The sequence below is a fragment of the Fonticula alba genome, assembly GCF_000388065.1.
Source record: "Fonticula alba strain ATCC 38817 unplaced genomic scaffold supercont2.3, whole genome shotgun sequence".
NCBI lineage: Eukaryota > Rotosphaerida > Fonticulaceae > Fonticula > Fonticula alba.
In genome coordinates this window covers 1384797-1393111 of record NW_009242973.1, presented here as the reverse complement: position 1 = coordinate 1393111, position 8315 = coordinate 1384797, and the positions used below count along the sequence as shown (strand labels likewise).

Sequence of the window (8315 nt, the reverse complement as noted above, 5' to 3'; positions counted from 1 at the left end):
TCCCCTTCGTGTGGCATTGCCCTGTCGACAAGGCTCGCCCTGCTCGCCGCGACGGGGCCGGCCATCAGATCTGCCGACCGCGCGAGCGCGACAACAACGCGTTGCGGATCTTGACGAAGTCCTCCGGGTCCAGGAAGGAGGTGATGATGCGCTTCTCGTTGAAGTGGATCTCTGATAGCGACGCGCCAGCCTCGCGGGCCGCCTCAACATTGGCAAACTCGATGAAGATCTTGCCCACCTGGTCGAGCGTCTCCTCCGAGCCAAAGGGCGGGTACCGGGGGATCAGCACATTCGACACATAGCCGTAGGTCATGCACTTCTCGCGGATCTGGGCCACGATGTCTGTGTCGGCAGGCGCGCGCGCGTGTGTACGTGTGTGTGTGTGTGTGTGTACGTGTGTGAGTGAGAGCACGCGCGAGGCACCCCCTTTGTCCAAGGAGCCTGGAATAAGCCCCCCTCCCCCCCCCCCCCCATCATGTGCATATGCGGCGTGCGCTGTTCGGGGAGGCACAGGCGGGGGCCAAGCACGCACCATTGTACTCCTCCTCGTTGTCCAGATCCTCCTTGCTCAGCACATCTTCCAGGACCAGCACCGTGGAGACATACCCCGGGTCGGAATGTGACTGGGACGTGACAACCGGGGCCCCGCCGGGGCCAACCCCGCCGATCGACGCTCCCGGTACACCGAGCCCCGACCCGACACCGCTGGGGCCCAAAATCCCGGGCCCCGGCCGCAGCGGGCCATTGGCCGGAGCCGCCGACAACTGCGCCCCGAAGATGGGGGCCGAATTGATGCGCTGAGCGGCCGCCTGGGTTTCCTCCTCGGTCTCGAATTCCGCGAAGGCAAAGCCCCGGTGGGAGTTGTTGCTCGGGTTGATGGGCAGGTTGAAGGTCCGCAGCCGGCCCAGGGCTCCAAGGGCCGTGCGGAGCTCGCTCTCGCCGATGGTCCGGGGGATGGAATTGATGTGGAGCTTGCCCGGGCCGGGCGGGGCCACAGGGGCCGGCGAGTCGTAGGGCCCGGCCCCGGTGCCGGAGCCGATCGGGCCGCCGGCCCCGGCAGCTGGCCCGGTGGCCAGCCCCTGGCTGGCCAAGGCGTGGTACTCCTTCGGTCGGCTGATTCGAATGGAGTAACTGTCTATCAACGTATTGGTGAGGTTCAGCGAGGCGGTTGCCATCTGGGGAGTGGCGAACTGAGCACGTCCAGGCGGCGGGTGTGGAGGAGAGGGTGGGGGGAGGTCAGCGGGCAAGTGTCTGGCGATTGAGCAGGGGACCGGCAAGAGGAGAAGGACAAAGAGCCATCCACCGGTCCACGCGCACGCATACCTCAATAAAGGCAAACTGCTTGTCCAGTGGCCGTTGCGAGCTGATGACATAAGTCCCGTTGACGGCCGGAGGGGGATTTGGCAATTCGGCCAGCGCCTTGTTGAAGAAGTCCTCCAAGCGAGCCTAACAGCGAAAGGCACCCCGCCCCCGCGCACACCCATCCAAGACGCCGGACAGGGGAGGGGGAGAAAGGGCACACCAAGGTCAGACAGCTGGAGATGGGGCACACACACACACACACACACAAGAGACAGGGCGCGGCATGAAGACTTGCCGGGCCCCTCGTGCTGACGCACCGGCTCGATGTTGGGCGGGAGGTTGCCAACGTGGATGCGCTTGGCCTGGCGCTGGAAGCGTTGTTCGCCAGGAGGGGCGCCCCCGAGTCCAGCGCGGCCAGGAGCCCCGGGGAAAAGCATCCCCTGTGGCGGGGGCGGGAGCCCGGCCATCCCGTGGCCATACGGCACCGACAAATGCCCGCCAGGGTAGGCCCCAACTGGCAGGCCAGGGTGCATGGTCGCCCCCAGCATCATGGGAGACATCATGGGAATCATGCCGGGGCCGCCGGCGGCTGCTGCAGCCGCCGCCACATACGGCATCATGAGCGGATCCACCGGCATGCCGGCCATCCCATAGGCGGCCGCCATGGACGAAGCCGCCCCCGGGGGAAGCCCCCCAAGTCCCACCCCCGGATGCTGGCCCGCCAGGAGTGGGTGCCCGGCGGCCGCCGCAGCGGCCGCATGCGCCGCCAATGGATCCATCCCATGGGGGCCGCCGCCGCGCAGCAGGGATGGGAAGTCCTGTGGCGACACCAGGGCCGAGGGCAGGTGCGACAGGTCCCCCTGGAAGCTGGCCAGCCAGGCATCGGCATGGATGCTGGCATCATGCACGCCGATCGGCAGGACGCCCCACAGGCTGTCCGGCATGCCGGACTCGGCGCCCGGAGTGGTGGCAGCGGTGGCGGACGACGGCGAGCGCGACCGGCCACGCGTGTGCGAAGACGACCGATGCCGCGAGGAGGACCCACTGCCAGCCATGGATGAAGGCCGGTGGTAGGTGTCGCGCGTGGGCGAGCGCGAGCGCGACCGAGCCCGCCGATCGCGGTCGTCGTTGTCGTACGAGCGGCCGCGGTCGCGGTCGCGCTCACGGTCGCGCTCACGATCACGGTCGCGCTCACGGTCGCGGTCGCGTTCACGGTCGCGGTCGCGTTCACGGTCACGGTCGCGTTCGCGGTCGCGCTCACGGTCGCGCTCACGGTCACGGTCACGATCGCGGTCGCGCTCACGGTCGCGTTCGCGGTCACGGTCGCCGCGGTCACCACGGTCACGGTCGCTGCGCTCGCGGTCGCGGCCTGCATCGACCATGGCCAGCCCAACGAGAAGCGGCAGCGAGGACCCGGACACACGGGTTAGCACAAGTGGCGCGGTGAGATGCTGAATAGTAGACATAGGGGGCAGGAAGAAAGAGAGAGAGGGGGAGAAGGGGCGGGGGCGCACCGGAGCCGGAGGAGCGCGACGACGACGACATCTCGCCGTACCGGTGGCTGGATGTGTCGGTCATACTCTGACGGGAGTGGGAAGAAAAGGAGCGGGGGGGGGGGGGGGGTAGGTGGGGGGCCGAAGCCAGTGTAGGGCGCGGCGAGTCGGCTCTCAGCGGCCAACCCCTCAAGTGGGCCGGGCGGACGAAGGGAGGCGAAGGCGGGGAGCAGGGGGGACGGGCAGGAGGAGGAGGAGGAGGAGGAGGAGGGGGAGAAGGAGCAAGGGTGCTAGGAGAGAGGCAGGAGGAGGAAGGGCGAGGGGGGAGGGAGAGAGGGAGGAAGCATCGCGCGGGCGCGCAACGGTCGGCTGGCAGTGCCTTATACAGCTGCCCGCACACCAGCACCACGCCGCCCTCGTCGCGTCCTCGTTGTGCTTCTGTCCGTCTCGTTATTCCCCCCCCCCCTGCTCACGCCGCCCCTGGCTCACCAGGACGCCCACACCAAAAAGCGGATGCATGCCAGACGAGAAAATGGAGGCTAACCGCGGGCCAACCGGACAACCGCCCAGACGGGGCCACAGGTCCGGGGGGATTACAGGAACCTGGGCGGGGTAACGGGGGGGGGGGGGGGGGGGGGGGGGGGGGGGGGGGGGGGGGCTCTGCCGGGACCCCCAGCGAAAGGCAAAAATGGGCGGAGCTGTGCGCGCGGGCGAGTTCGCTCCTCCTAGCCCGCGCTTTCGCGCGCGCGCGCGCGCACAGACACCCGCGCAAAAAGGACAGAGACCGGCGTTCGGTGACCGGATGGACAAGGGCGAATCAGTCGGCAGTAGCAAGCGGGAATGGCTAGAGGCGTGGCTCGCGTGCTCGAGTATCACGCGCAAAACAGACCGCCGGTACTGGAGTACCAGGAACGGGCCTCGCGTTCCCCGTCCGATCGCAGAGCGGCGCCAGGCGGTGAGCAAGACGAGGGAAGGGGGAGGACGCGGGGCGGCGTGGGACACTTTGCGGGCGGAGGGGGGTCAAGGGAAATGCGGGTATATTGGGTGCAGGTGCGTGCGTGCGCGCGAAAGGGCCCGATGCCCCTGCCTGCGCATGCACACGCTGTGCACAAGGCGCACGAGGCGACCGGTCGAGATTCCCATGCTTGCGAGCGTGCACAGACCGCAGGCACGTGGCGCTCCATCGTCGGCGGTCAATCTAAGGCAGACCTTCCCCCGAAGGGCGCTGGGCCTTGGCGGCTCTTGAGGGGTCGAGCGTCAGGCCCCCGCTCCCAGGGCTCAGCCTCCCGGGGGGGGGGGGGGGGGTGCTTCACTTCGTGTGGCGGCGATCCCGGTTCGGGGCAAAGCGGGTGTGCGCCCGCACGGGCAGAGACCCTGGCGGAGACCACTTGAAGAGGTTGTTGTACTCGGAGGATAGTTCATGTCGAAGGGGCGACTCTTGGGCCCCGGCACTCTCCATGAGCGGCACCAAATTTGACGCCAGCGATGGCTGCGCCCGGAAGAAGGGAACACCGGCTCTGCTGTTGCGCAGGGTGGTGGGGAGGAGCTTGGTGTAGGTGGCCACATCGCGGAAAATGGCACCCGGGGTGGGATGACGGAAGGCCATTGCCACCACCGAGTCAGGATACGCCAGGGCCAGAGGCGTGCAATGTGTCATGGCCAGAGCCAGCGACTCATAGTAAACTGACATGGGGGAGCCGGGGGCGCTGAGCAGGGACTCGATCATGCCCGAGCAGGGGAAGGCGCCCATCCGATTGACATCCTTGAAGATGACCTGCCGGCGGGGAGGAGGCAAGTGGGAGACAGGGGCCAGTGGGAGAGCACGGAGATCGGGTCAGCTTTTCGTGGATGTGCCAGGACGCTTTTCCGCCTTCCGGCGAGGAGGCGAGAGAGCCGACGGAACGCACCTCCAGCGCCTTGTCCGGACGCGACATCGACGAGTAGACCTGCGCAAAGAGGAGCAACAGGGACCGCGAGATGGGGAAGGAGGCGTCGTTCAGCGATTGGCGAAGCCCCTCGAGGAAGTGCAGCGGGTGGTGCATCGCCGGAACTGCGTCCATCGGGCCACACAGGCAGCCAAGCGAGCGGGCAAGGACCCGAGCAGGGCGAAAGGGGGAAAAGAAAAGGGGGAGGGGGGAGGGCGGGGGCAAAGGAGCAGCCGGTAAGGAAGTGTCGAGGGACGGAGTGCGATGGGGTGGTCGATCGGGAAACGAACTCTTCGTGTCGCCGCTGCTCTCCTTGGCGCGAATGGAGCGCATGTACGGGAGCATCCAGTGGATACTCATGCTCTCAAGCAGGGCCTTTAGGGTGACGAAGTCCACCGGAATGCGCGGGTCGCTCTCAGAAGGGGTCCTACAAGAGGGAGCGCGCCAGCGGAGGAGAGGCCCGACAGAAGGAATGCCAAAGCCCGGTCAGTGGTGATGGTATTGAAGGAAAAGGGCACCGCGGGCATGACGGCATATCCGAAGGCCGAAACCCGATTTGGGAGGGAGGGGGGGGGGGGGGGGGGCGGGCACGCACAGGGTGAAGTACTCGTTCCATAGATTGACCAGGCCGACAAAGTCGCTCGACCGGCTGGCTGACTCCATCATCTGGAGCGCCATGTCCCGGGTGATGGTGGTCCCATGGCGCCGGAGGTGCGCGGCGATCTCCTGCACAGTGGAGAAGGCCCCCTGGCAGCGGGTAAACGAGGTGAAGATCTCGAGCAAGATGGAGGACGGCGGAAGCCCACAGCTGTTGAGCATGCGCAGGAAGAGACCAGACGCGCGGGCCGGGTCTTGTTGCTTTGTGGTTGGGGAGCGAGGGGGAGGCCGGCACCGAGCAGGGCACATTAGCAAGCGGTCTAGCGTGTGCGCGTGTGCGCGTGTGCGCGTGTGGAGGACAAAGGAGGGGAGGCCGGCCCGGGCCCCAGGGTCGATGGATGACGGAGCACGCACCATCGACGCGCACTTGATGGCGTAGTTGAACGAGACGAAGTCCGGGCCGCCCAGGTGCGCGGTGATCAGGTTCAACTGATCCCACAGCACCCACATGGAGTGGTAGTCACGTCGGAGGAGGCAAATGTGCATCAGCAGGGTGAGATTCTTCTCCGAGAGAGCCTTCTCCTTGAGTAGGATGCTGACCACCTGGTCGAAGTCCCGGTTGCGGTAGTACACCTTGGCCAGGGAGGAGGCCGCATCGGTGCGGCTGAAGAAGGGGCCCTCGAACAGTCCTGCGGGGGGTCATTATCGAAAGGCGGGGGGGGGGGAGAGGGGCACGCGCGGAGATGCCCGTGAAGCACGGCCGAGGCAACTGGTAAGAGGGAGACAAGAGAAAGAGCGCGGGCCAGCGTGTGCCGATCATGGTCAGGGCCGGCACGCACCATTGCGCTCGGCGTGCTGGAACAGACGCGTCGCCTCGACAACCATGGAGGGATCCTGGAGGGCGGTGGTGCTGTGCAGACGCAGGCGCATCAGCAGGCGGTCCTCGGTCAAGTGGGTTTTCTGAAAGGGAGGGTAAGTGACCACGAGCCGGCAGCCGCCAGATGCGACACATCGCCGAGAAGGCCGGCCAGCGAAGGGGCGGAGGCAGTGGCTGGCTTTCCGCGCGCGGAAGGCGCACACGCCAGGCCAAAGGGCAGGAATGGCAAGACCCACGCACCTCGATAATGCTGTCAATCATGCTGATGAACTCCCGATCATAGAAGTAGGCACTCATCTGGAGGCTCCGGATGAGGACCATGCGGATGCGGCCGCGCAGCGGGGCCAGGGTCGGATCGTGGACCGGATCAACCGACCCGTCCAGCGCCGCCGCCAAATCCAGGTACTCCTGCTGCAGCTGCGCCAGTGAAGCGCTGAACTTGCTGAAAAATTCATTTCGAAGCTGTGTGCGCGCGCGTGCGTGCGTGTGTGTGTGTGTGTGTGTGTGTTAATACATAGATGCACCAGTGACTCGAACAAGGGCACGGGAAAAAGCCAAAAGCCGAGGCAACCCCGCCGATGTACGCACCTGGATGCCATCGCGCTCCAGCGAGGCGAAGAAGCGCTCGGCCTCGGCCGGCGATTCGAAGTCATTCGTCGAGAAGAGAACCGCCTCGAGTGGGTCGCTCGATACGGCCGACGTGTCATCCAACGCATGGGACGGGGAGTCCTGGGCCGGGGTGCTCACCTCGTCCGGCAGGATCCCGTAATACGACGCCTGGCTGGTGACCGAGTTGCCGGAGTTGTCGGGCTCAAACTGCCACACCGGGAAGCAAATAGCGGCTCCAAGTCAGTGACAGATGTCCCGGGCGGTCGGGTCACATGCAGGGAGCCCATGAGTGCCTGGCCGTGCGGGGCCTTCCCTTCGTTTCATGCCCCGACAACTGCACGTGCGGGCGTGCGACCATGTGTGCCTGTGCCGAGAGCGTACCTCGTTCATCGGGACCGGGTGCTGCTTGACCACGGGCGTGGGCTCCGGCCGGGGAGGGGCCGCGTCGCGGCGGGAATCCGACCGCCGACGGAAGGATGTCTGAGCATGTGCCGGCTGCACGGAAATCTCGCCCACATGCGGGCGTGACCCGTACCCGAGCCCGAAGCCGTGCGGGGCGTCGGTCTTCCGCGGCCGGTTCTTGGTCCAGCTGTTGTCCCCCTGCTTGGGGTCATCGAAGATCGACCGGTCCAGCGTGTCGTCCTCGTAGTGCTGGTGGCTGCCATGGCCACCCCGACTGGCGTCACCATCGTCATCGTAGGGCATGCTGGTGCTGAAGCGCGCCACGGACGCCGACGATGCCCGGGCGGCAAGGGCCGCGGCGCGCGACGTCGCGAAGACCGGCCCACGGGCAAGCACATGTGAAAGCATCATGTGTCCGGGATCCCTGAGCAAGAGGAAGGAGGAGGCGATGCGCGAAGAGGCGACAGGGGGCAGAGGAGGGAGGGCGAAGCGTCGGGGAGGCGAATGCAGCAGAGCACCGGAAGAGGGGAGGAGAAGCAGGACAAAAGAAAGGGCGAGAGAACACACAAACGGGCGAAACAGAAGACCGGCAGGGGAGGGGGAAGGGGGGAGGAGGGGGGGACATGCTGCACACGCCCCGGCGGGAGCCCGGGCCGCCGGATGCCTGCGTGGCTCAAATAGCGGCCATCCGTTGGCACTGTGAGCCAAACTGCCCACGGCGGTCGGGCGCCTTTTAGCGTCCCACTCCGCGGCCCTGTCCGGCCTGGCTGGTCGACAACACGTCCCTTCTCCTCCCTGCCTTTCTTGCCTCTTCTCCCGGCGCCTCCCCTTCCCCTTCCTGCCTCTCGCCGCCCGCCCCCGTGACACGGGCAACCCCACATCAGGACATAGGCACGCGCTCGCACGTCTCCACGCGCGCGGCCCCCTCCCCCTCCCCCCAGCGCCATGGCCACCCCCGAGGACCAGCTTGGCGGCAAGTGCCCCTATGAGCTGCTCGACATCCCCTTCGACCTGCCGCAGGATCGCCTGACGGTGGCGTACCGTCGCCGAGCACTTATCTTGCATCCGGACAAGAACCTCGACGACCCGGAGGCCGGTACGTAGCCCCCC

General features: G+C 66.8%; 3 protein-coding genes across 3 annotated transcripts in view; 1 reads left to right on the top strand and 2 right to left on the bottom strand.

The window, feature by feature from the left end:
• Positions 1-64: 64 nt before the first annotated feature.
• Positions 65-2880, bottom strand: H696_02099 (hypothetical protein; the record flags this gene model as incomplete). Its single annotated transcript, XM_009495997.1, has 5 exons — positions 65-342; positions 533-1190; positions 1324-1446; positions 1620-2671; positions 2817-2880. The coding sequence occupies 5 exons, from the start codon at positions 2878-2880 to the stop codon at positions 65-67; spliced, it is 2175 nt and encodes a 724-aa protein (XP_009494272.1).
• Positions 2881-4083: 1203 nt separating this feature from the next.
• Positions 4084-7821, bottom strand: H696_02098 (hypothetical protein). The gene is made up of 9 exons (XM_009495996.1): positions 7185-7821; positions 6783-7010; positions 6435-6656; positions 6157-6277; positions 5732-6006; positions 5316-5578; positions 5011-5147; positions 4703-4845; positions 4084-4569 (listed from the first exon to the last, which is right to left on the bottom strand). Exons 1-9 carry the CDS (start codon positions 7614-7616, stop codon positions 4105-4107), a joined length of 2286 nt encoding a protein of 761 aa, XP_009494271.1. The 5' UTR covers positions 7617-7821; the 3' UTR covers positions 4084-4104.
• Positions 7822-7990: 169 nt separating this feature from the next.
• The window catches only part of H696_02097 (hypothetical protein), a 7478-nt gene continuing 7153 nt past the window's right edge, over positions 7991-8315 (top strand). Inside the window, exon 1 of the mRNA XM_009495995.1 lies at positions 7991-8301. Coding sequence (XP_009494270.1) covers positions 8151-8301 — 151 coding nt within the window. The 5' untranslated portion in view covers positions 7991-8150. The remainder of the gene's footprint in view (positions 8302-8315) is intronic.

Coding starts and splice junctions, on each gene's coding strand:
- H696_02098 (XM_009495996.1), bottom strand. CDS start 7,616: ATGATGCTTTCACATGTGCTTGCCCGTGGGCCGGTCTTCGCGACGTCG. Junction 6,278..6,434: donor TGATTGACAGCATTATCGAG/GTGCGTGGGTCT, acceptor CCTCCCTTTCAG/AAAACCCACTTGACCGAGGA. Junction 5,579..5,731: donor CCATCAAGTGCGCGTCGATG/GTGCGTGCTCCG, acceptor CCAACCACAAAG/CAACAAGACCCGGCCCGCGC.